This window comes from Chelonia mydas, chromosome 11, assembly GCF_015237465.2.
Source record: "Chelonia mydas isolate rCheMyd1 chromosome 11, rCheMyd1.pri.v2, whole genome shotgun sequence".
Lineage (NCBI taxonomy): Eukaryota > Metazoa > Chordata > Testudines > Cheloniidae > Chelonia > Chelonia mydas.
This window is the reverse complement of record NC_051251.2, coordinates 20,554,297-20,581,507: the sequence shown is the minus strand read 5'-3', so window position 1 is coordinate 20,581,507 and position 27,211 is coordinate 20,554,297. Positions and strand designations below refer to the sequence as shown.

Here is a 27,211-nt window from a genome sequence, read left to right as displayed (position 1 = left end):
TGAGGGCAATCCTCTTAGAAATAGCTGGTTCATGGCTACCTGGTGAATACAAAATTAAACCCTTATGTGCCAAATGTATCCAGCTGCATGAATATTATATTCCCCACACTGGTTGTTTGGTGGGTGGGTTATGAAGGAAGCACCCAGACTATAGTTTTAAAAGCCTTAGTAGAGCTGTGCAGAAAATGAATATTGTGTTTCACAGAGGATTTTGAAATTTTTTTTCATTCCTGTTCAGAACAAAAGTCAAAAATATTGAAATTCTCCTAGAAAGAAAATTTTTAAAAAAAGTTCCATTTCAACAAAGCTGATTTAATATTATAATATATAATAGAAAACAAAAAATGAAACAAAAAGTAATTTTAAAAGGAAAAACTAGATTGTTTCACTCCAAAAATATTGAAATGGGATGTTCTCAGAACTTTTTTTTTTTTGCCCTTTTTCCCTCAGAAACAAAATTTCAGTGAAATTTAGCAGAGCATTTTGCTTTCAATGTAACTGCGTTTTCCAACCAGCTCGACCTCTCAGTGCTCTTTCATTTTATCTCCTCTCCTATTCATGTTTCAGGTTTTGCTTATTTCTCCCATGCCTATGCTGCTAAATGTAGATTAGACAATATCAGGTGCAACATCAGTCAGTTAGTTTAGAATAATTTGTGCAGTTATCAAAACACAAACACCTGTTTAGAGAATGAGATCAGAAATGAGGCTAGCCAAAGCAGAATGCAGCAATCACCTCCATCAGCACTAGTTCAGTTTTGGAGGCTTTCTTGGTATGAACATATTATTTGAATGGAAGACCAATGAACTCCAAAACAGGTGTGCCAAGGATTGGCTACATAGCTTGTGAAGCCCACATTGCTGCCAGCTTCAGTGGTGCAATAATATTGCCAGTGATGAACATAAACTGAATCTCCCGCCTGTCTACCTAAAGGGCCTTGCCAGAGATTGAGCTGGGTGGCGCTCGATCTGCCAGGAGGCCACGTCAGCCCCTCCTTTTGGCATTTGCCATCATGATGACGATGAGTTAGGCCATCCACCTACGTGTGGGTTGGGGGAAAAGTGGGAGGAGGTTGGTGGGTAACTGTCAGATTTGGAAAGCATGCTCTTTCTCTGATTTATTAATATTGTTAGAGCTATGTGAAAAGTTGAAACAATTATCTAAAAAAATACAACAAATTAGAAACTGAATTAGGATTCACCAGGTTGGGTTGGTTTTTCACACATTTTGTTTTTTCATTCACAAACTCTTGTACAAGCCAAATGTTGTTGTACTTATGATTATGAATAATGCAAACATTTTGTTCCATGATGAATTAAATTCATTTCAAGCAGCAGAAACAGACTTCCTGACTCACCCAGTCATTTTTCTAAAAGCCCTGCTGTTTCTTTGAAGTTGATACAGAAACTGAGTCATGGTTTTCACTGACTTTCAATGAGACTTAGGCTCCTAAGCACCCAAGTTGCTTTTGAAATTGAACTAGAGCTCCTAAGTCACATAGGCACTTTTACAAATTCCCTCCAATATCACTAAGTGACCAATTACAAAATGACAACAATGAATAATGAAACAAACTGTTCAAAAAACCCCACAGACTGAAAGTTATTATAATGTGTTAAAAATTAAAAATATTGAGCAATCTGGAAAAGTTATAGTTTGTTCAGAGCACAATTAACAAACAGAAAAATGAGTCCTGTGAATTATTCCTTATATAGAGTTTGCTCTATTCTAATCTTTACCATTATTGATGTTTATTATCATGTGTACTAGTGCTGACAAAACACACACCTTGAGGGTACTGGTAAAGGAATGAAATTAAAGTTAAAATGTATTAAGAATGGTCTTTTCTTAATGGAGATCTTGCCTGCAAACAAGCAAAATCTTATAATAGAAAAAAAAAATTGAAGTTTTTTTCTGCCATTGAATTAAAAAATAAAGTCTTCCTTTTTTAAAGCTCTTTTCCAATTTGTGCCAATACATATCACTTCTACTGAATATGATATTCAGGAGGGAGTTAAGTTCTTTTTAAAACTGTACCAATACATTTTCATTTCAATTTAATTTAATGTTGCTTTTCCTTCTTTTCCAGAATTTCAAATTATAAAAGCCCACGATTACAATAATTTTTCTAGTTAGATTGGTTTGTGTGGAAGTGAGTGTGTTCAATGAGTAATGTATTGTCAGCTGAGGACAATTGCAGGCTATATTGTGGGAATATTCACTTTATCATGTTCCAAAGGAACTTTTGTTATTCTTTCTGAACTTGTGATAATTGAGGCTCTGTGTATTATTTATTCATTCATTAATTTTGCTTTATATTCATTCAATGTTTTTTGCATGACTGGATTATAAATAACATTCCCCTCCTGTGAACTGAAATACCTTATTAGCTGATGAAAGTACTTTTTTGCTCTGGGTCCAGTGGCTCCTAGCAAAGCACAAAATGTTACTGAATAGGAGACATGTTTTTGCATCCTGCCTCTGAATTAAGTATATGTCAACAGCCTTTCAGTTTTAGCAAACTCCTTACGCACTCCATTTTTAAAGTTGATTAAGGTATTATATATCTCCAGGATATTCATAAAGAAGGGCCTCTTTGCTGTCTTGCCAGTGTACTACGTGCTTTGCTAGTTCAGTGAGTGTTCACTGGATACTTTCTGGAATGTTTTTGCTTGCTAATGTTCCATACCTCTCAAGTGTCTCTCATTTTGAGAAATCTCTCACTTTAGTCCCAAAGTTAACTTTGTTCCACATGAATCTGTTTTTATTGTCAAAAATTATTTATATCAGAAATAAGGAATCATGAAATCTGGGTTACAGAAACAGTCATTCACTTAATGGCAGTGTTTAAAGTTACCTGCATTAATCATTATTTTGTGTCCCTCATTTTGTGCATCACCTACATTATCTCCGATATTTGGGCTTTGGCAGGTTGAGAGGTATGGGCTACTCCCAATTTCAGACTAAAATCTGCAGTTCTAAAAGCTTTACTACCTCTGGTGGTTGAATATGGGTTGCATTGCTACTGAGAACAAATGGCTGGCTGTTACTGAGCAGAATTACAGGTTGTCGAGAGTCTGTGCTGTGACGCTACCGATGATGCAAGAAAACCAAAGATGGACTCTGAATAGGAACAATAGTGATTGTGAGTAAAGTGATGGTGAGGAAATCCTATGAATCCACTTAAACAATTTTAATACATTAATTGATTGCCCCGGGAATGTGACCCCTACCCACCCACCCCCCACCTCCCCACACACACATATACACACACAAACTGCTCTTGGTATTTGCTTTTCATTATGGAGAAAGGGTGGCAAACAGTCCAAGGTAGGATGTACTGTTGAAAAAATACAAGTGTTTTGTCTACTGAAAATATATTAAGTAACACTTCAAAGCATGGCTATTTGACAAAGCTAACAGCTATCACAAAACTTCATATCTGAGCCAAAAGATCTTTTAGTTATTAATAATGGTTTCCAGTTTGCAACATCAAGCAATTTGTCAGCTTGTAGGGAAGTAAGTCACAAGTGGTTTAATTTATCTTGTTGGCAGGTATCCAGTTCAAGGGTGCAATGGTTATGTGCTCCGAAATGAGCAGACAGTATCCATATGGAACCTTATTACTTAGAATGATGATTTTTGTATCGTTTAGATTACTAATGATGGCTTCCAGTACAGCAATTCCAAAGTTCTGACCCTGTACGATGGAGCCTGCCAGGTCTGTGAATTCCATCCAACTGGACTTTGTAAGTTAAAGGTAATTTTAAAGAGTGTAAAGGTTTAATACAAATCATTCATCTTTTCCTTAACTCTGACTCACTTTTGTCTAATGTGTGCTTTAACACAGTCTTGGAAGAGGAAAAACTGTTTTATGGGTCATCTGGATAGCTAAGTATTTTGTCCTCTTTCTGAAAATGTTATGTGATTTGAACAGTTTCTATGTGACATAAATAGTTGATGGATTACATTTGCTGCACTTTACAAGGGATCTTGCTAATTATGACATTTCCAAAAGCCCATGGTTGTTGATATCTGTAAATTGGAAATATTTATACAAGTGAACAGAACTAGGGAGAACCAGAAGTGCTGGGGTCATTCCTGATAGACAGGACTCCCTCATGCTGAAAGGATTTCTAACCAACCTCCTCTTGGGAAGAATCTTTGCTAGGAAGATTTCCGATTTCTCAGTGGGAGGTAGGCTATTATCTGTCCTCACTTCAATCTTGTAGGGATATTGTAACTACAAGTCATAACAACTCTATATCCATTCCCTCCAGCAGCAGTAGGTATATCAGGGTGTGTGCTATGCATTTTTCTCATATAGAGACACCCTTGAGATAACTTAAAACATCTTTGCTTGCATTAAATGTCTGTAAGTGCAGATATAGAGTAATATGACAGATTCAAAACGGTAATCAAAGTCTAGTGCTACATTTTAAATTGCCAGTACACCACGGAAGTGGTGAGAAAGCAGTCTATCCTTTTGTCTTCCTGTGTGCTCTACTAAATTACCTATTAAATGATCCGCTTCAAAAACCTTCTCCCCTTTTTCAGAGGATCCCGATGAATAATTTTTCAATACAGTTTTAAAACATCTTTTTGGAGGCTAAAATATTTCACTGTCCTAATCCATCTTTTCAGTTCTGATATAAAAATAAATACAATATAGGCATCAATCTTCCCTTTGTATAAAATAAGTTTCACACAGGTACATCCTCTTCTTACTTCATTTGCCTTGTTCTCATTAACATTAATCAGAGAATAATGTCTTCAGAGTTGCACTGAAAATTGCTCTTGAAACACCATATCACTTACCACAATAAAATGGCAATTCCTACCTTTCAGTTTAAGTCAGTAACATAAAATAATTAAAGGGTCCAGTCCTGAACAAAATCACTTCAATTTTTGATTAAAAAAAAAAGAATTAAAGCAGATACATTACAATCAAAATATACTGTAAATTATACCACTCCTTAAATATATGCACTGTTGTTGTAGCTGTGTCAGTTCCAGAATATTATAGAGATAAGGTGGGTAAGGTAATATATTTTATTGGGCCAACTTCTGTTGGTGAGAAAGACAAGCTTTCCAGCTACACAGAGCTCTTCTTCAGGTCTGGGAAAGGTTTCAGAGTAGCAGCCATGTTAGTCTGTATCCGCAAAAAAAACAGGAGTACTTGTACTCAGAGGGTCACAACTAAATACAAAATCAAAGGATAGTTTAGCATAAGTAGTTTTTGTCTTTTCGCATTTTCCTATGTGAGTTCATTCGAGAGCCTAGTGGTTGTCTGGTTTCACTCACATACTTGTTGATGAACTCACACAGGAGAAGGATAAAAGGTCAAAACACCATAACACCTGTCGGTGAACACTTTTCACAAAGCGATCACTCTATATCTGACCTATCAGTCCTCATCCTCAAAGGAAACTGCACAACACTTTCAAAAGACAAGCCTGGGAGCTTAAATTCGTCACTTTGCTAGGCACTAAAAATCATGGTCTTAACAAAGACACTGTATTTATGGCTTATTACAACAATCTACAACCCACTAGCCCCCCTTTGTCCTCTGACAATAGGGGTGTTAATGGGCCACTTCACCTTGAATGGTCCCAGGATTAGAATATGTGCTACTTATGCTAAACTATCTGTTTGATCTTGTATTTAGCTGTGACCCTCTGAGTACCTTTCCCAGACCTGAAGAGCTCTGTGTAGCTGGAATGCTTGTCTCTCTCACCAACAGAAGTTGGTCCAGTAAAAGACATTACTTCACCAACCTTGTCACTGTTTCTTCAAGTTTTTTTCCTCATTCTTGTGTTTTTCAAATTCTGAAGTATGTACATTTCCTCAGGATTCATGCCTCCCCCAGATTATAATAATTTCTACTGTAAAATTCTCCACAAGACTGTTTGAATTTGGCTATAAAATGCATTAAACCACATTCTAATTACCCCTGCTATAATATTTCTTTATAACACCTAAATTGCTTTTAGGAAAGGCGTTTCAGTGAGTGAATATTTTATACAAGGCCATTTCACATTTTGTGTTCTTCTTCTATGGAGCCCATTCATCACCACATTATCACATCAGAAAAGTACTCTCATTTTTTACCAGAACCAAGTCTAATTCCTCTGAAAACAACAATATAATGAAGTCTTCTTATGCTCCAAATTATAATGGCCAAGATCCAGGTCTTTCTTTTTTAGGGTACTGCATGAAAATCCTTTCAGTTCTTTTATTTTACAGAATATTCACAAATTACTATAATGTAATATATTATGTAGTATATTTTGTAAGGATTCTGAGAAACTAAAAAAAGATCCTTAGAAAAGACAGGATTCAGTATATGAACCAATCGGAGAGTAATCCCATTGTCTTTTATGGGACTGTTCGTGTGTCAGGTAGAATATGGCCTTATGTCTGAATTTGGAACCTTATGCTGGTAATATGCTTAGTGAAGAAAATGGGATTAACCTGAATAAGGACTGGGCTCTAATATTTGAGCAATGTCAAAAAGTAAAATGATTAAACTTTAAAGAGACAAAGTCTAGTTTGAAATGTATGCTTCAGGAATAACTCCACAATAAAATTGGTGGTTTGGATTCAGTGACTATAAAACTCAGAGATTTAGGGCTACATTCAAAAAGGGGTTTTAGGCATTCCAATGCTAAGCAGTATAATGCCTAACTTTTATGCACTTTGCTGCCTAGTGAATTCTCAGTCCCGTGTTAGGGTTCCAGGCTCCCTATACAACGCATGGGGAGAGTTAGAAGCCAACACCTAAAGTGGGAAGCCACCAAAGGCTAGCCAGAAGGCCGTGCTGAGGAGAGGAGTGTGACCAATGCCCCTCCCCTCAAAGGGAGTTAGGTGCCTAACTCTACGTGGGATGAAAGTACCTCCCACCACTCGGGATTCACAGCTGTCAACCATCTCCTGGAGTTTGGTGTAAGCCAGATCAATCTTTTCTCACAAAAAAAAAAATGAGGAGGAGAAGGAGTTGGTGGAGGAGGAATTCATGGATCAGGAATCAGGGCCTGCAGCAAAGCCAGTCTCAGGGCTACCTAACAAGCGCTGCTGACCTGTAGTAGGCTGCCTGATTGGCTACACTGTCTGATTGATTGGAAGAGTCAGTAAAGCAGCTCTTAAGCCCAGCAGCAGCAGCAGCATTTCAGTAGCTCCTCAAAGCATTTGTCTATGACTGTTATAGCTCCTGAGCCTGCTGGTTCCCTGCCTTGGATCCAGCCCTGCCCTGGCCTTGCCTTGCTCCAGGTAACCTGGCTATGCCACAGCTCTGATTCCTGACTTTCGTTCTGATCCTTGATTCTGGTATCTGGCCTCTGACTCGGATTCTGACCCTCAGCTCCAATTCCTGGCTACCGACTCCGGCTCCAACCACTGGGCCTGATTTGTATTCCAACTACTAGGCAAGTCTATGTCTCTGACAGTTTGAGCAACCCAGAACCCACCAACAATAAGGAAACTACAGCTGATATGGTGAGTATGGATCCTACAAAGGCCAATATCTCTTTGATGGAGATATACACCTACACACCTTTCAGACCCAGGTTGCCACCCCGTAGGCACAGAATGAGGTAATGCAAGCTCAAGCCATTCCGCCTTCAGGTCTAACCCTTGCTCCCCATAAGGCCAAGCTCCCTCTGCCTGACAAGTTCTGTGGTGATCATGACAAATTTTGTGGGTTCCTAAATCAGTGTTGGCTCCTATTTCTGCTATTCTTTCAGTCATACCGCTCTGACCAAGCCCGAGTAGGATTGATTATCAGCCTACTTACCAGGGAGGCCCTGGCTTTGGGCATCTCCACTCCAGGAAAAATCAAGACTCATTCTGGGACAATTCAAGGACTTTGTTCAAGCTATGATGATGATCTTTGGTGACCCAAGTCGCAAGCGTATGGTCAAAGCCACACTTCAGGTGTTGCAGTAGGGACACCAGATAGTTGCTAAATATGCATCAGAGTTCCAATGCTTGGTACTAGACATCGAATGGAATGAAGTCACACAGAGTTTTCATTTCCAGCTCAGCCTAAACAATTATATTAAAGATGAACTGACGTGGGTGGAATCCCCATCTGGCCTGGATGCCTAGTCAGTCTGTGCATCAAGATCGACAACTGCTTGACTGAATAACACCAAGAAAATGGATGGTCCTCCCAGCTCTCTCCAGTCCCACCAGCTCCAGCCCTCCCCTTCCCAATAGTCCACAGCAACACTTGTCCTCCAGTACCTTGGTGATGGCCAATCAGAGTCCAACACAACTCTGACTCCGTCTCTGGCTCTGGCACCCAGAGATACCTGACACCAGTTTAGAGGCTGTCATAAATATAAAGGGAAGGGTAAACACCTTTAAATCCCTCCTGGCCAGAGGAAAAACCCTTTCACCTGTAAAGGGTTAAGAAGCTAGGATAACCTCGCTGGCACCTGACCAAAATGACCAATGAGGAGACAAGATACTTTCAAAGCTGGAGGGGGGGAGAAACACAGGTTCTCTCGGTCTGTGTGTTGCTTTTGCCGGGACCAGAGCAGGAATGCAGGTCAGAGCTCCTGTAAAGGGCTAATAAGAAATCTAGTTAGATATGCGTTAGTTTCTGTTTTGTTTAAATGGCTGATAAAATAAGTTGTGCTGAATGGAATGTATATTCCTGTTTTTGTGTCTTTTTGTAACTTAAGGTTTTGCCTAGAGGGATTCTCTATGTTTTGAATCGGATTACCCTGTAAGGTATTTACCATCCTGATTTTACAGAGGTGATTCTTTTACTTTTTCTTCTATTAAAATTCTTCTTTTAAGAACCTGATTGCTTTTTCATTGTTCTTAAGATCCAAGGGTTTGGATCTGTGTTCACCGATGCAAATTGGTGAGGATTTTTATCAAGCCTTCCCCAGAAAAGGGGGTGTAGGGTTTGGGAGGATTTTGGGGGGAAAGACGTTTCCAAGCAGGCTCTTTCCCTGTTATATATTTGTTAGACGCTTGGTGGTGGCAGCAATAATGTCCAGGGGCAAAAGGTAAAATAGTTTGTACCTTGGGGAAGTTTTAACCTAAGCTGGTAAAAATAAGCTTAGGAGGTTTTTCATGCAGGTCCGCACATCTGTACACTAGAGTTCAGAGTGGGGAAGGAACCTTGACAGAGGCACTGGTGGACTCAGGTGCCTCAGACAATTTCATGGACCTGGAGTTTGCCCAAGCACATAAGAGTCCCACCAAACGCAAGGACTCCCATGAATTAGTGGAGTCCATACACACATTACTTCTTTCATCAGGACCCATCGCCCATGTAACAATGCTGGTTCTGGTGGGACACAACTGAGAGTGCCAATTCAGTACAAATTGCTTAAAGCAGGGCAGTTACAGCCCAAGGCTGGGGTTTTTCCACCTCTAAGGGAAACCAAACCAGCCAGACAGAGAGGACTTTGGTTTTATCCCACTAGCTAACCACAAGTCACACAAGCAATTCCCTTAGACACTCCAGTTTCCCAGTATCACCACCAGTGCCACTTGTTATGGGGACAAATGGTTATGAAAACCAATACACCAGTAAAAGAAGAGGGTCTCTCAATTCCAAAGGACCAAGCCCCAGACCTAGGTCAATATACAAATCAGATCTTACCCACAAATCACGCTATTGCCAATCCTTTAGAATCTAAAATCTAAAGGTTTATTCATAAAAGGAAAAAGATATAGATGAGAGCAAGAATTGGTTAAATGGAATAAATTACATACAGTAATGGCAAAGTTCTTAGTTCAGGCTTGTAGCAGTGATATAATAAACTGCAGGTTCAAATCAAGTCTCTGGAGTACATCCACAGCTGGAATGGGTCATCAGTCCTTTGTGTAGAGCTTCAGTTTGTAGCAAAGTCCCTCCAGAGGTAAGAAGCAGGATTGAAGACAAGATGGAGGAGCTGCAGCAGTCTTTTATCAGGTGGCCTCTCTTTCTTTGTTCCAAAGACACATGGCAAGAAAAAACCTTAGAGTTCTGTCCATAGGCATGATCCTGCATACCTTGCTGAGTCACAAGGTGTATCCACCTTCTTTCAATGGGTCAGTTGTATAGCTGATGGTCCTTAATGGGCCATCAAGCAGGCTAGGCAGAGCTGACACCAACTTGCCTGAGGTGTTCCCCAGAAACATTGCGCAAGTTTGAAATACAGATAGTATAGAGCCAATATTCATAACTTCAACTACAAAAATGATACATATATACAGATAGCATAATTATAACCAGCCAATCATAACCTTCCCATAGACACCTCACACGACAACCTCTGTACAATATTTTCTGAAAATATATAACAGTGGTTGCAACAGTGATCTCTATGGTTACAGATTCTGTCAATAACATCACAGCCCACCACATGGCTCCCTTAGAGGGAACTACCCTTTGAGGCCCCAAGAACTTCTCCAGTTTGGGCTAAGTTGTGCACTGCATCCACCAGTTGCCCTTGGACTCCCTGCTAGCTCATTGCCCACGACCCATCCATCCCCTGGTGGTCAGGCACGGTATGCTCTGACTCCCTATTTCGCCAACAATCCTGTTTTTATTGTGCCAACCTGGAACCAGCAACTCTTTTGGAGCTTACTTGGTCCTCCACAGAATTCAGAGATGTGAAGAGAAAATCCAAAGGTGACCCCCGCACCTCCCATGACCTCCCCAATGGCTCCGGGATTTCCTATTAAATATCAACACCTTGTTGGCATGTTTAACAACAAGAAAAATGACACCCAACCACCACATTGCAGCTCCACCTGCCCCAGCAATCTCCATCTGGGAGTAGGGTTTCTCTTTGGGTGCATTTAATCCCTCTCCAAAACTGAACCACAGCCCCCCCCCCCCCACCCCGAGCTATCTCGAGGAAAAACCTGCAAAAGGAGTTCATTCACCCCTCCACATCCCCCCAGTGATGGCCGTAATCTTCTTTGTGGTGAAGAAAGCTCCCTCCATCCTGGTGTGGACTACTGATCTCTGGACAAGATTACAATTTAAAAATTACCCTTTACCACTCATTAATGAGCTGTTGAAAGACTTTGCTCCATCAAGGACTTCACAAAGTTGCATCTCTGCAGAGCCTGGTGCAGATCTGGGAAGGAAACGAATGGAAAACCACCTTTCATACCAGGTGTGATCACTTTGAGTAGTTGGTCATGCAGTTTGGGTTGTGCAACAGCCTGGCAACCTTCCAGTATTTAATAAATTTCTTATTATTTACATGGATGACATCCTAATTTTCTCTTAAAGTCAGGCCATCCACAGTCATCACATGTTCACATTCTTGGAGACACACTGCCAAGCCACCACAAGTTTGATAAAGCCGCAGTAGAATTCTTGGGCTATATCATCTCACCTGAAGGACTTACCATGGACCTGCACAAGATGGCAATAATATCTGACTGAATCATACCCCAGGATGTACATGGGGTGCAGTAATTCTTCAGGTTCGCCAATTTCTACAGGCAATTTGTAAAAGGATTCCCTTGCATGGTTATACCCATAATGGTGCGCGTAGAAAAGGGGGGCTGGGTTGTCTGGTCCATCGAGGATTAGTCAGCCTTTGATTAATTGAAGAGGTCATTCACCTCGGCATCCATCCTGATTCATCCACCAAGCCATTTACAACTGAGGCTGATGTCTCGAGTTTTGCTATAGGTGCTGTATTGTTTCAACACGCAAGCCCCACAACCAACTCCATCCTTGTGCCTTTTATTCTCAGAAGCTAACCCTATCGGAAAGAATTATATTTGGGACAAGGAGATACTAGCTATAAATGTAGCTTTCGAGGAGCAGTGCCACCTCCAAGAAGGAGCCTGATTCCCAGTCCAAGTCCTGATGGACCACTAGAATCTGGACTACCTCTGGACTGCTAGACACCTTAACCAACACCAGATCTGCTTGTCCCTCTTTTTCACTCGTTTGACTTTGTGGTAAACTATCATGCAGGGATGAGAAATGGAAAAGCAGATGCCCTATCCCACAAAGACAAATATCTTGAACCTGGTGAAGATCCCTCTACCACCATGCTCAAGGTGTCCAACTTTGTCAATCAGATGATCAACAGCAGTCTTACATCCACCATCCACTCTCTGATAACTCCTTCATAACCCAGATCCACAAGACGCTGAACGCTGCAGGTACCCAACCCAACTTCAAGTTCCTATTTTAGAATAGCCTCCTCAGTCACAAGGGTTGCACTTACATTCCAGAGGGACTAACTAGGCTTCAGGTATTGAAACGATGCCTCCATTTGCCACTTGTGGACCATTTTGGTCAATTCAAGACCTGGCATCCGGTCTCAAGAAGCTTCGGGTGGCCACTACTATATCAATAGACTTCATTAACTGCCATGATCCGAGGACATTCAGTAATCCTGGTTGCCATCAACCTTCTAACAAAGATGGCCCACTTCATCCTATGCTGTACTGTTCCTACCACACAGGAGACAGCTTGGCTTCTCCTGGAAAATGTTGTCTGCCACCAAAGTTTACCGACAGGCATTATATCAGACTTGGGACCCCAGTTCATCTCCTGATTATGGCAGGAATTTCTCAGACTCCTTGGCATCAAATTCCTCCTAGCACATTGTCCACCTATCACCCGCAGACTAATTGGCAAACAGAGAGAGTCAATCAAATCTTGGCACAGTGTCTTCACTGTTTTCTGAGTTATTACAAGAACAACTGGCTTCCCCTGCTGTGCTCTGCTGAATTCACATGTAACAATAAATTCCATGCCTTAACCCAACATAGCCCATTTTTTACAAACTATGGCTTTCACCCCTAGTTCCGCACAGACATACCTGTAAGTTATCCAGTCCCAACCACTGCAGATTTAGCCTCCCATCTATACAAGTTCACCAGCAGATCAGGGGAACACTTGTAGTTTGCCAAAGAAGCCTATAAACACCATGGGGACCAAGACCGTCAGGCTGCTCCAATCTCAGCATAGGAGACAAGGTGTGGCGCTCTGCCCAGGATCTTAAATCGAGCCACCCATGCTCCAAACTATCAAAACGTGGGCTCTTTCAGGATTATACAATGAATAAACTCAAAAAGTAAAGGAGTACTAGTGGCACCTTAGAGACTAACCAATTTATTTGAGCATAAGCTTTCATGAGCTACAGCTCACTTCATCGGATGCATTCAGTGGAAAATACAGTGAGGAGATTTATATACACACAGAACATGAAAAAATGGGTGTTATCATACACACTGTAAGGAGAGCGATCGCTTAAGATGAGCTATTACCAGCAGGAGAGCGGGGGCGGGGGGGGGGGAGAAAACCTTTTGTAGTGATAATCAAGGTGGGCCATTTCCAGCAGTTAACAGGAACGTCTGAGGAACAGTGGGGGTTGGGGGAAATAAACATGGGGAAATAGTTTTACTTTGTGTAATGACACATCCACTCCCAGTCTCTATTCAAGCCTAAATTAATTGTATCCAGTTTGCAAATTAATTCCAATTCAGCAGTCTCTCATTGGAGTCTGTTTTTGAAGTCTTTTTGTTCTAATATTGCGACCTTTTGATCTGAAATCGAGTGACCAGACAGATTGAAGTGTTCTCTGACTGGTTTATGAATGTTATAATGCTTGACATCTGATTTGTGTCCATTTATTCTTTTACGTAGAGACCGTCCAGTTTGACCGCATTGCCATGTACATTGGACAAACTGGACAGTCTATACGTAAAAGAATAAATGGACACAAATCAGATGTCAAGAATTATAACATTCATAAACCAGTCAGAGAACATCCATGTCCTGGACTTACTGTTAGAACTCCGTCAGTAATACTCTGAGAAACTGGGCCCTGAGGAGGCGCTCTTGAAGGGGAGGTACTGTCAGGATTCAGTGCCTGCAGCAGAGCCAGTCTCCAGGCAAACATAATGAGGGCAGCTGGCCTCTACTAGGCTGCTTGACTGGCTACTCCATCTGATTGGTGGGAAGAGTCCCTGACCAGTTCTTAAACCCAGCAGCAGCAGCTTGGTGGTTGTCAAGGGTGTGATAGCTCCTCCTTGTTCTCTGCCCTGCTCCTGCCATGAACGCAACCTTGCCTTACTCCTGGTAATGTAACTCTGATTTCTGACTTCGGCTCTGGCATCTGTGATCCTCAGCTCTGGCATCTGACCTCTGGCTCCAGTTCTGACCCTCAGCTCTGATCCTGACTTCAGCTTTGACCCTTGGCTCTGGTATCTGGCCTTTGATTCTGGCTCTGATGCTGACCTTCTATTCCTGACTGCCAACTCCTGCTTCAACCACTGGGCATGACTGCCCAGGTCCCAGTCTCTGACGCTGGGTCTCCCAAGTGAGTGCCTTCATCACTGGAGTATTGTGGGGTGGAGCTTCCTCAGCTTTTCTTATTGAAGCTGCTACAGTTGCATGGAATAATCAATGCTCCCTGGGCCAGAGAAAGAGTGAGACTCTATAACCCAGTGATTAGAGCACTTACTTGGGATGTGGGAGAGTCAGGTTTCAATCCCTACTTCAATGACTAATTATTTATACTAAGTGGAACTGCTTCATCAGGAGATATTGAGGGAGATACACCCCAAAAGGATAGGGTTTTGTTTGAAACATATCCAATAACCAGTGCACATAGTCACTATGGAAATTCAACATATGCCCTATATAGAGATGAAGTCCACATCCAATTGACTAAAATTAATGATGTTCACTGGGACTTACGCTCCTAAGTGACTTAGGTGCATTTGAAAATGTTACTGTTGGTTAAAATAATGTCATGGAAACCTAAAAAATAAAATGTTTCCTTACTACATTTTTATTTCATTCTGTACTGGGTTGTTATTGCCATTGAATTTTATTATTATTATTTCAAAAGGAATGGACAGAAGTACTTAATTTTTTAAAAAACGGAGTAAAATTCCAGAATGTCAAAGTTTTTAGAAAGTGCCCCTTAAGTGTTTTTATGGAGCTTATTTTTTGAGTGTCACCACATAATCATCATATTAGCAAGCCACAGCTGGTGGTAATAATCACATACAGTACATACACATTTCTAGGAAAAAAGCTGTGTTTTATCAAATTTGTCCATGACAGTGACATTGCAAGTTGCCTAAGATAAGACAGACACAGCTACTAGGATCTTGCACTGAAACTGGAAAACTCTTTGATGTTTCAGCAATGTAAAGACGCACTTGTATTCTCCCTGGGGGACAAAGTGCTAGCATTTAAATTGTTTTTCTCTATTCCTAGAGAAACAGTAGCTCATGCTTATCTCAAGCAATTACTAACTGCTAATTTCTGTCATTTTTCTGGTCTTTTTCTTTTTAATTTATTTATTTATTTGGCAGGAAGAAACTTGTAACATAGATGGACTATGCTACAGTGAAGGAGATTCAAGCCCTACTAGTCCATGTCTTCTCTGTGAACCTGACATTTCGAAATTCACATGGTCTATTAATGAAAGTAAGACAGATTTTTGTAAGATTTACAGGCATTTTGGTAAGAATGCAGTATTACATTCATTAAGTTTTAAACTGGGGCCTGATTCTGCAATCTGTGTGCATTGCCTTCAGTGGGTGTTTTGTGTGCACAAGGAATACAGGATTGTGATTGTGTATATGTGCTACACATATATATGCAAGTTTCTAGGTTGAAACCTGGCAAAACTTCACAGAACTTTAAAAAAAAAAGCCAAATAAACAACCCCCCCGAAAACAGGATTTTAGGAACTATCCACACAGCAAACACTTGAGATTTATCATTTCTGCAATACTGAAAACTGTTAGCCCAAGGGGCTGCTGGTCCCAAAGACATCCATGCTACTCTCAAGAGTACAGGCTTTAAAGAGAAACCACTCAAGGAAAACAATGTATTTGAAACACCAATGGAAGCAGATTATTTTGGGGTTTTAAAATGGGCTATAGGCTAAATTCTTGTAGGTGTTGCACAAAGGTATCTAGGAGAAATCCAACAATCTGAAAGTGGAGCAAAGGGCAGAAAACATCCACCCTTATTCCTCTCCACAAAACCTACAGGTGCCCCTCTGAGGCCCCCATGACAGAAGTCATGGTGAAGGCTTCTGAGGCAACTCCTAGGGATTAAGGCCTGCAGTCTACGTTTTTGTGTATGTACCCAAAAACTTGATATAGCCATTACCCAGAAACCCCTTGTGCGGATTATTCATGCTCCTAACAGCAATGATTGTCATGGGTTTATGTTCATGGTCACACATGTGCGTGCACAGCATTATTATTGAACTGTTGTTGCAGTAGATACATGCATTGGTTGCGGAGAGCAATTACATGTAGACCTAGCATTTGATTCTGTGTTGGTCTTCTGTAAACTTGATCATATTGTAATGCAAAGGGTCCACCAGGATAACAACTATTAAGGTCCACCTGAACCAGAATATTGTGGGGGGGCGGGGGCAGACTAAACAAATCATACTATATGTTATCATGTAGAGGATGGCTGAGGGATACCTGTAAATGCAATGGGATCATCTAGAGAACAGCATAAGATTTAGATTTGGATTTCTGATGCCGTAAAGTATTGGAATTGGGATTTTGGTTTAAGCTTTAGTAAAGATAGGAGTCCTTTGTGAAATCTGGACACAGATCCTTGTTCAACCGCCCCAAGTTTCAGTAGTGCCAAGGTCCATGATTGGGACTCAGTCCCATGTCCAGAATTGCTGAGACACTTAGAGAAAGTAAATAGAGTGATATTTTATATTCATATATTTGGATAGAATGAAACCCTCCATGTAAATCAAAAACACTCCTCTTTTCAGTCTGTTTCAGGAACACCTCATTTTGTGTGCCTCTGTTTTTGTTACTTCCTCTTGTAACTCTCCATCCAATTAACACCTTTTGTGTTTATCTGCAACTGCATACCCATTGAGCATGCCATTGATTGCTTCTGGCATAACCTTTATGGGCTTAGTTGTTTTGAGTGTTTGTGACATAAAAGATAAATGAATAATAGATAGAAGCTTTCAGCAGTTATGCCATGACAGTCTGCTGGACAAGCAACTTAGGTTTGATAGCACAGCAAAGACAAGTGGAGAATCCTATTTAAATAATTGCATAATGTAAGACATGCTTTGGAAAGCAAAGGCTGAAAAATTGATACTCAAGAATAAAAGGATAGTGCTGATTCTGCTCCACATGCTGTTTACCAAAATTTATTGCAAAGATGCATCCAGTTCTTATGAGAGATATAGATTTAAAATACCAGACTATGAAATGAAATTAATCTTCATATATATGAGAGGGTTATTCAAAGCTAAACGTAGCTATGAATGAATTCCATTATGACATGATTCTTTTAAACATAAAAAAATGTAAACTTGTACTGGAGTTTAAAAGAGAGAAAGGATGGGTTTGAGTATAAGACACTGAACTAGGACTTTGGAGGTCAGGTCAAATGCCCAGCTTTGCTACAGACTTGCTGTGTTACCTCAGGCAAGTGAATTAACTTCTCTATGTCTCAGTATACAATTTTTATAGTTGGGATAATAATTCCTTTCTCCCACCCTTTGTCTTATCTATTTCAATTGTAAGATCTTAGGGGTAGGGTCTGTCTCTTATTTTGTGTTTGTACAGTGCCTAGCTACAAGAGGCTTTAATTTTGATTAAGGCATCTAGTCACTACTGAAGTACAATAATAATGTATATGAGATCAAGTTGTGATACCTTTAATCATGTTGACAAGCACCTTATTCCTCAAGATACCCATTGAAATCCATGGAACTATTCAAGGAGCAAGGTAGTACTGAAGTCATGAGTTAATGGTATCAGAAACGGTTCAATGGGCTGGTTGTTTAATTTACAATACTTTTTCTCAAACTTGCCTGTTCAATTCATTTGTCATTCATCAATTTGGCAATTAGATTACTTAAATTTAAAATATGAATTACATATGCTGTAAGTATACACATATATTTGTATGTAGTTATAATTTTTCTTGTCTTCAATGCCTATAATACACCACTGGAAACAAACAAGTTTCAAATTCAAATACAGTCAACAGTATGCAAAGAAATCCTCTTTAATCACACATTCACAGATGTATACAAGGCATGTAGACATAGAGATCTATTGTATACTTCAATATGCAATTTTTCTTACAATAGACAAAAATATTAAAAATCCCTGAAAATAATTAAACCTCATAAATCAAGGTGATATTTGACTGATGAAGTGAAGGGACAGTATCCTCTACATAACTCTGAAATGCTATTGCATTCATTTTGTTGTAACTGATCTTTCCTCTTCCAGGTAAAGAGGATTTGTTTCAATTTATTTCCTTTGTGCTCCTTATAAGGTAGATCCAACCACATGGGCAATATTCACTCATCCCTTGAAAAAGGTTTGCATTTGCAAATCACAGCATCAGGCTTACAAGAGCTTGCAGCGTTGCTTTCTGAATTTGTTACTTTAAACCTCTTACTATAATATCCTGTCCTGCATGTTTTCACAAGTAATACGAATGTGTTGTCATTTTCTGATTTCTACATTCTCAGTCTAGCAGTGTGTGTAATTCCATGGACAAGTAAATGGTCAAAAGGTAAGGGAGGTGTCATTTGACACATAAAAATGTATGTATAGAATTATAATTTCAGTGATGTCATCCTCTGTGGTGTGGTGGGAGGGACTCACTGCCTCCCCCCAGTTCCAGGTCCTATGGTTGATGGAAATTTTGATAATACAGTGTCATCAGAAACAGATCAAGTTGGGTATCATTTAAAGCCCTTTCTCCCAGGAGGAGATGGTATGAAACATAACAAAGACAGAACAATTATGTAGATATATATTCAAGAAAATGTGTAAAATATAATTTAAAAATTGGTTTTTAACAGTCATGTCAAAATGCAGCCCTCAAAAAGTTAAACTGTGAGCCTTGATCGACAAGTGTGCTATCAGTTAATGCTCAGAACATGATACCTGATCATTTTTTAGTGTTTCAGATTACTGTATATGGAAGGAGTGCTTCAAAGTGATTTGCCATCATCAGCAAAAGAGAATTGGTTCAGTGGTAAAGACGATCAGCTTTGTTTATTATGCCAAAAGAATTGTAATGAGGCACTGGTTAAGACATCAGCAACCAGCCAGAAATTTCTGGAATCCATCCACAAATGGCATGCACATAGCTACATGACATACATTACACAACTTAATTAGTTACAATCCCAAAGTAATTTATCACAGAATTTTTGTTTTTACTTTGGTCTTGATCATTTTTAGGCATCAATGGGGAGATGAAATGTACTGACTAGGAACTGAATCTTTGGAGAATATGACCACAGAGGACCTGGTTACACACAACTCTCAGTGGCACTTTACATGCTATAAGAAGTACACCCATAAACTGAATCTGGCAAGATTGGAGAGGAAAACAGCAAGCACCAGGAAACATTTGAAGACGATGGGACAAGTGTCAGTTGTGGGCAAAACTCACTTTATACTAGGTCCCATGGTGTGCATTTTGGGAAGACACCTACATCTTCTGCAGTAAGCCAGAAGTCTGAAGGCACCCATTAAGCACAGTTTCAACATGTAAGACAGATGAGAAACTGTATGAAGCTGTCACTTGTAGTGAGACAACCCTAGAACTTCATCAAATTTTGAATGAATCATTAACTGTAGCTGGATGACTTTCTCAGTAGTAACCGAGCAGCATTTTAGGTGCTGTTTAATGCCAAGAAAGGGCAATTTTAAAGCTACAAAATGAGATTACTCACACGGCAACACATTTGCATATGACAGAACTGAGCTTATTCATATGATGAAAGCAGTCTTCTGTGATGAGATAGCTAAATATGTCAGATGAATGGATATCTTGGGTAATGAATAAACGAAGCCTCCAAAACCCAAATAATTATCCAAGACTCCATCAATCTATGGGCATCAATCAAGAAGAACAGACTTAAACTGGGCTCTAGTGCAAAGAAGAAAGTCAGACTGAAGGTGTCAGGGATTATTACAGAGCTAATCACAGATAGGTCATTGTTTGCTTTTCGTGTCCAGATCTCAGCATGATGTTGATCTACATGAGACTTGGGAGAATATGAGTTTTCGGTGGTTGCATGATTGATGTTCAAATATGACGGAACAATGCACATAACAGACAAAAAGCAAACTAATACACATCTCACATGATCTTCCTAAGCCAGTACCTACTGACAACATGACGGGTACTTTATGTCAGCAGAGGCCTTTCAGCATGGATGGTATGCCTGAGTACAAGGCTCTCAACAAACCAGAAACTGTTAACGCCCGCTGAGATTTGGCTGAATACTTCATTAGGATGCCACAGAGAAAATACTGGACCGATGGCATAGTCCACCTCGTGTTTGACATGCAGGCAGAGGAATCAATTAAAAATATTACCAGAAAGAAGAGACTCCATGGTATTTTACCTGTCCAGTATAAAATCATTGGCTCCTCAAACATATCCAATGTCACATTGAAGAAACTACTCTCTCATACTCACAGGAAGGTCGAGTTAACTGCACACCTTGCAGGAATTGCTCAAAGAATTTCATTGTTGCGTGGCATAATGAAGCTGCTGCCTTGCACTTTTCCTTGGAGTTTCTTCGTAGTTCCCATGAGGAGGCTGACACTAAAATTATCTTGCCATCAATGCCAGAGAGAGTGGTGCTACTAAACTCTGGATTTTTTTGCACAAGTCACAGATGTTCTAGTGCTCTCTGTGAGATGCTCCCAAGACTTCAGCTTTTGTGCCTGCTGCTGGGGAGCAGAACCTTTTATATACCTCAGGGATGTGTTCCTATCACTCGGATCATTAAAAGCTACCACACTGCCAGGTTTCCACACCCTTTCAGGATATGACCACTACTGGAAGGCTGGTTGGAAAGACCAAATTGTCTTACTGGAAGGCAGTTGATTCAGCCTCCAATGTCTCTTTCCTCACTCTGAAGGTGCACAGAATGGCTGAGACAGTTCCTGATGAGGTCATAAATGAACCGGAGGCATTTATATGCCAAGCTTACCATTTGAAGACCAGCATTCCAACACTTGCAGAGCAATGTTGGTGGATGTTTTCCAAGAAGTAGACAGACAGCAAAAAATTGCCATGACAGGGGATGCATTTATACCTGCTATCAAGAGAGCAAATTATCAAGCAAGGGAGAGGCTCTGGAATGATCAAGCACATCCAAAACTACCCTTCCCTATCGAGCACAGATGGGTCTTGGAGGACGGACTGATCACACCTGTTATGTGTGAAATACCATGCGCTCCCGAATCAATCCTTCAGCTAATCAAACGCTCCTGTGCAAAGACCAGATGCTCATGACCCTGCAAATGTTTGGCCAGCTGCCTGCCTTGTACAAAGATGTGTGCGTCTGGCTGAGACAAGGATCAGCATGATGTGTCTAGCTATGATGCCCTAAACTCAGATGACACTGCTGATGACTTTGATGAATAAATGTTTTCAGTCCTGCATGTCAAGGCTAACTTCCCTAGGATTACCAAAGATCAATGTTTTTTTTATGTAAGCAATGCATCTCTGTGTTAAAATATAATTAAATAAACATTGATTTTTAAACATTATCTTGAATATATATCTACATAATTGTTCTAGATATGTCATATTTGCCACTATGTTTGTAGGAGAAAGGGCTTACGAATGATACCCAACTCAACCCATTTCCAATGACACTGTATTATTAAAATTTTCACAAACTGGAGGATCTACAACTGGAAGCCCGGGGGGATAATGAGTCCCCTCCTCACCATGCCACAGAGGATGACACCATTTTTATGAATCAAATAACACCTCCCTTACCTTTCTATCACTAACTTGCCCACAGAATGAGATTTTACTACTTTGAACTCCCAGACTATGCTATAGTGCTGAGCTTCACTCCAATAGTCACTAAAGCTCAACAACCTCACTAATCCACATACTTTATAACACACACATTAAACACACACAAATCCCACTTATTAGGATCAATGTATGGCTGATTGCTTCAGGGAGCTCTCATATTCCTAAGACTTCATTATATATATTACCAAATATACAAGTGCTATTATTAGCAGCACCTGGATGTTCCAGCCAAGATTTGGGCCCCATTGTGATAAGTCCTGTCCGATGCATAGTTAGAAACAGGGGGATCACATTATAAATAGAGCTGCATGAGCCCTACATACAGAAACAGCTGGCTGAAGTTTCAGTACTTTCAGGTCTTTGCCCCTATTAGAATTACAGTAACCACTTCAGGTAAGAGATGGGGAAAGGGAAACACTGGACGGGTATAATTCCATATTGAGACTGCTCCCATAGGTCCGACGAATCACAAAAATGATGAAGGTTCCATATGAGTGATGAACCAGTTAGAATGGAGGAGGTTTGCTTTCTGATGGAGTACAGCACTTTGTTATCTCTGACATCTACTTTACTCTTATCATCAGCTTTAGTTCACTTAGTCTATTTACCACATTACTTAAAAAAATCTGCCCTGTGAATATTTAAATTGCAGAAGTCTGAATGTACATAATCGTTGTCTCGTTTCTGCTTTTTAGACAATCTACCTCCTGTGTTCCAAGTCCCTTCCAGCCAGCTGCTGACGTTTATTGGTGAGAATTTTGTTTACCAGTTAATAGCAGTGGATCCTGAAGGGTCGGCAGTGCTATTCATCTTAGAGGCTGGGCCACAGGATGCCACGCTGTCTCCTGCTGGCCTTCTTATCTGGAAAGTCGATTTGGAAGAACCGCAGATCTTTGAATTCTCTGTGTCAGATGAATGCAATGCACAAAGCAGATACTCTGTTGAGGTAGGAGGGGAACGTTAAGAAAAAAAAACTGTTTATCATGCTATTGGTTTAGTGCAGTTTCCATTATGGCTAATAATTTGTTACTGTCTTAAAAACTGAGACTTCAGCTATTTCTTAGTAAGTGCATATAATCCAGTATGGCAGTAATGATCAATTAATCAAATAAATATCTCTGAGAGCATAGAACCAATATATACAATGAACAGGAGCAGGTTCTATTGATTGCTATTTGAAAGCACACTCTTGCACAGCCTCTTAATAGTTCATTAATCGGCTTTAACATTCACAGTCTGCATTTGGATCTTTGAAAAAAGCACATAACATAAAAGACCAAGTTTTAGCTCTAAAGGGGAGATTATAACTCATTCTCAATTATATCTTTAGAGGGTACCTTGCTCTTATGTCATTACTCCACTTTTGGTTTCTCGTACATTGCTTTGTCTTTATTGTAAGGTGCTACATTAATCCTGTGATAGCATGAGCTAATGAGATGAATGAGGTGGAGTCCAGACTCTTAATATTAGAGCAATTTTGCTAATAATGGATAATTGTTGGAGATGCTAATGAGACTCACATGCCTAATAAAGTTTTAGCCAAAATAATCATCTGTAGAGTTCTTAAAGAAATGGGGAAACTATAACTTAGTTATCAGAGGGGTAGCCATGTTAGTCTGGATCTGTAAAAGCAGCAGAGTCCTGTGGCACCTTATAGACTAACAGACATATTGGTTGTTACTGTGATGGGTGTATTAGAAATGTATAGCTAGATTTTATAGAGAGAATGTTTCTTTATTAAAATTCTTTGAAATCTTGTCTTTGCAAGTACACAGCATAACTGCACTTGAAGCTGTTCTCTTTACTTGGAATAGAGACTATCTAGGGAATGCATGCCTGCAAAGACATTTGTTAAAGAATTAGTGGTTAACACTAAAGGCAGGCAAGCAGTTTAAAAGATTATTTATTTCTTCATTCAAAACTAAGGAACTAAGGAATTCTGCCCTCAGATACTCAATAACAATTGCTATTGTAGCCAACAGGAATTTTGTTTGCATATTTGAGGTTAGACTGTGCCCCTAAATGATGGAAACTAAAATCCAGCTTTCAATAGTATAAATAAAAAGCCTTCACTGTGACACTAGCTCTATGGAAATAGTACTTTGGTTAGAAGGAAGTTTTTATTAGTAATGGATGGGAAACAGATTTCAAAAAAAATTTGCATCCCAAATTGGGATGAAAGTCAAAATCTCAAAAATTTTCACTCATTTACAAAACAACAACAAACATCAAAATATCTTGTTATATTAATTTCTATATGTTTTATTTTCATTACAGCCTTTCCTTCTTTTTACCCTTGTTTTATTATAAATTAAGTCAAATTCCTAGATGCAAAGTTGTTTTTAATGAAAAATGTCATTAAATGCTTTAAAAATGTCAAAATTGGACATTGACAATTTTGAAATTTTTTGCAACATTTTTTTCAAGTCAAAAAATTCATCAAAACCAATGCTTTCCAGCAAATAGTTTAGATTTCAACAAATCAGCATTTTTCATCAAAAGAAGTGTTGTTGACATGTTCCTGACAACTCTACTTTTTATAATGATGTATCATGAGTTTGCATTTCAAGTCAAACCTTAAAAGGTAGCTAGATGCACCTTTCCTCTGTGATTATTCAATAGGAGAAACATATTTATGACTCCCTTTTGCCTTCTCCAGGTTTTAGTGAAGCCTTGCAGCTGCATGAATGGTGGATCATGTGTTACCAATATTAACTTCCCTCCAGGAATTGGTGAATATCTCTGCATATGCCCCAGTGGATTTGATGGGAACTTTTGCCAGGAAAATATAAATGACTGCAAACCAAACTCATGTGGGAGTGGCATTTGCGTGAACAGTGTAGATAGCTACACTTGTAAATGTCCAGCTGGTTTAAAAGGTAACACATCACTGCTTGTAACTCCTATTTGATCTGATAAGGAGCGTGGGGTTTTCAAACGCAGTGTAGGATGTCCACAAACATCTGTCAAGTGGGCTGCATGAATCCTCTCTCTGCTGCCATCACTCCCTTTCTTAGCTTAAGGCATGTGGACAGCCATTGGTTGTCGGTGCTGAGGGAATCAAGCAACCGAAAGCTCCAGCCCATTGAAATCAGAGTGGAGCCTGTGGTGTTATGAACTGTTCTGACCTCAGCTCATCTCCTTCTAACTCCCACTCCGTCATCCAAGCAGGAGAGCTGGGAAGCCCAGAACAGGCAGGTGGTCATCTTTATGGGCTTCTGGGGCTGCACTAAGCTCAACCAACGAACACTGTCCAAGAAGGAGCAGAAAGGGGGCAGAACTGAAAATGGGTGATAGAAAGGCGACTGGAAAGGAGATGACTGATGTTGGGAGAGAGGGAAGAAGAGCTGAAAAGAGAGAGAGATTGAGAGGTTTATTGTTGTAGCAGAACCACACTACCCTACCTGAAGCTTCATTAGTCATTGGGCCTTCGTCAGGCGTAACACCTCTGGGGTTCCCAGACATCTTGCTGGTACAGTGTACTCTTCTCTGCCTGGCTAGCCATCTCTTCTGACCCCCATGTAGAACATACAGAGCCATTGTCTCACCTCTTCCTGGTCACCTTTTTGGGTATCTGCTGCTGCAGAGAGTGATAAACAAGCAGCAACGCACATTCATGACAGCACAAGCACTGCAACTGTGGATGGCTCTCATGCGGATGGCATAAAGGAGAAAGACATATTTGACCTTTCATTTACCAGGAGCAAGAGACGGTGGGGCAGGGTGAGACTGAAAGCACATGAGGGAAGGAATGAGAGAATGCAATGCAGGGACAGACACAGATGGGAAGCTGCAGGAAATGCAATGAAAGGAAAGAATGAGGTAAAAGACTGAAACATGGAAAGAGATAGTATAAGCATCAAACAAACAGTGTAGGCTAAAGGACAGACATAGCTGAACCTCCTACAAAGGATTTAGGCCTTTGGTTTTGATTTTCAGTGAATAGTTCAATCACTTGTACAAGTGAGCAGGTAGATGCAGGAGGAATTTCCATCTCTAGCTGTTATAAAGCAGATCTTCACCTGGTATAAATTGTTACAGTTTGATTAAAGCCAACAAAGTACACAGATCTACACCCGCTGCGAATCAGGCCTGGTGACTCTTTATGATCCTATGATCTCTTTTTCTATTTTAAGTGGTTTTGCTGTTACAGTAATTTTGGGCATGGGCATAATTCTACACTCTTTGAGAGAATACTTAAATAAACCCTGGAGTGTTTGCTGACAAACCAAAGTGGTCTCAGAGGAGTATTTGCAATACAAAATAGTACGTGTACCAAATTGCTAAAATTACTTATCTCAGATGATATGCCTCTGTCATTTTCATTTTAAAGTATAAGTTAGAGAAAGATAAAACTAAGCCAGCCAGCTACACCACATAACTTTCTGTTGCTCATAAAAAGATTCACGTCAGTTGCTTACTCTGGCTAATTGGAAATATTGAGATGTTGTTGAAAAACTAGAGTGTGAAAGCACATGAGAAACCTTACAAAGAGATTAAACAAAATGGACAGTACACATTGTGTTGGGAATGCACTTTACAGAAGTTCTTATTGTTTTGATATTTTGCCTGTCATAGCAGGAACTTTCTTCAAGAATGTTAATATATGGTGCAAGCCAATTTCAAGAATAGAAAAAGAACTAGAGAAATGTGAAAAAATTGAATTTAAATGTTTGCACCAGATAAGAAACCTTGTTGAATGAAGTCACTTATTTATTGGTAGAATAACTACAACACCACAGTGGCAGCAAAAGCTTCCTCCAATATAGCTCACCCCTGTTCTCACCAAGTCTTCAAATACTTATTCCTTTGCATCTCCCCTGATGCTACTAATATGGTAGCCATTTATAGCTCTGGAACAATACCACTCAGGTGCTTCTGTGTTTCACAAAGTCTGCTGAATCAGCCATCAAAGAGTAACAACTTTCAGTTGCTGTCACACCATGCCAGATTAAAATCTGTTGTCTAGTGATAAAAGGTCATTGCCATTCTTGAGTCCGTGTCTCCTGGAACTAAACCACGTGTCAATGTGGATACTCACAAGTTCCGTACTGAAAGTTACACTCCACTTCCAAAAATTGAAACAATCAAGTTCAGATATAAAACACACCCTAATGAAATAGTAGTGGCTGCTGTACACTAGAAAACTGCTGCCCTAGTGTTGGAAAGGTGACTAAAAGTGGGGTCAGAATGCCCAAATGCACAGTAGGCCCATGGAAAAACCTGACTTCAGTTTAGGAGGGAGGAATATCCATTTTCAGCCAAAGCCAGCCAACAGATTTTACTAAACCCGTCTGAAAACCGAAGAACAGTCATGCAAACCCACACCCTCTCTTTCAGCAATTCCCTCACTGCTCCTGCTTGTTTTCTTCTAAGCAACTGACAACTGTA

General features: G+C 40.0%; 1 protein-coding gene across 1 annotated transcript in view; it reads left to right on the top strand.

The window, feature by feature from the left end:
• LOC102931520 (von Willebrand factor D and EGF domain-containing protein) overlaps positions 1-27,211 on the top strand; it is a 159,154-nt gene that overhangs the window by 46,588 nt on the left and 85,355 nt on the right. The window contains exons 10-13 of the mRNA XM_043525552.1: positions 3,656-3,760; positions 15,313-15,427; positions 22,516-22,766; positions 24,480-24,699. Coding sequence (XP_043381487.1) covers positions 3,656-3,760; positions 15,313-15,427; positions 22,516-22,766; positions 24,480-24,699 — 691 coding nt within the window. The remainder of the gene's footprint in view (positions 1-3,655; positions 3,761-15,312; positions 15,428-22,515; positions 22,767-24,479; positions 24,700-27,211) is intronic.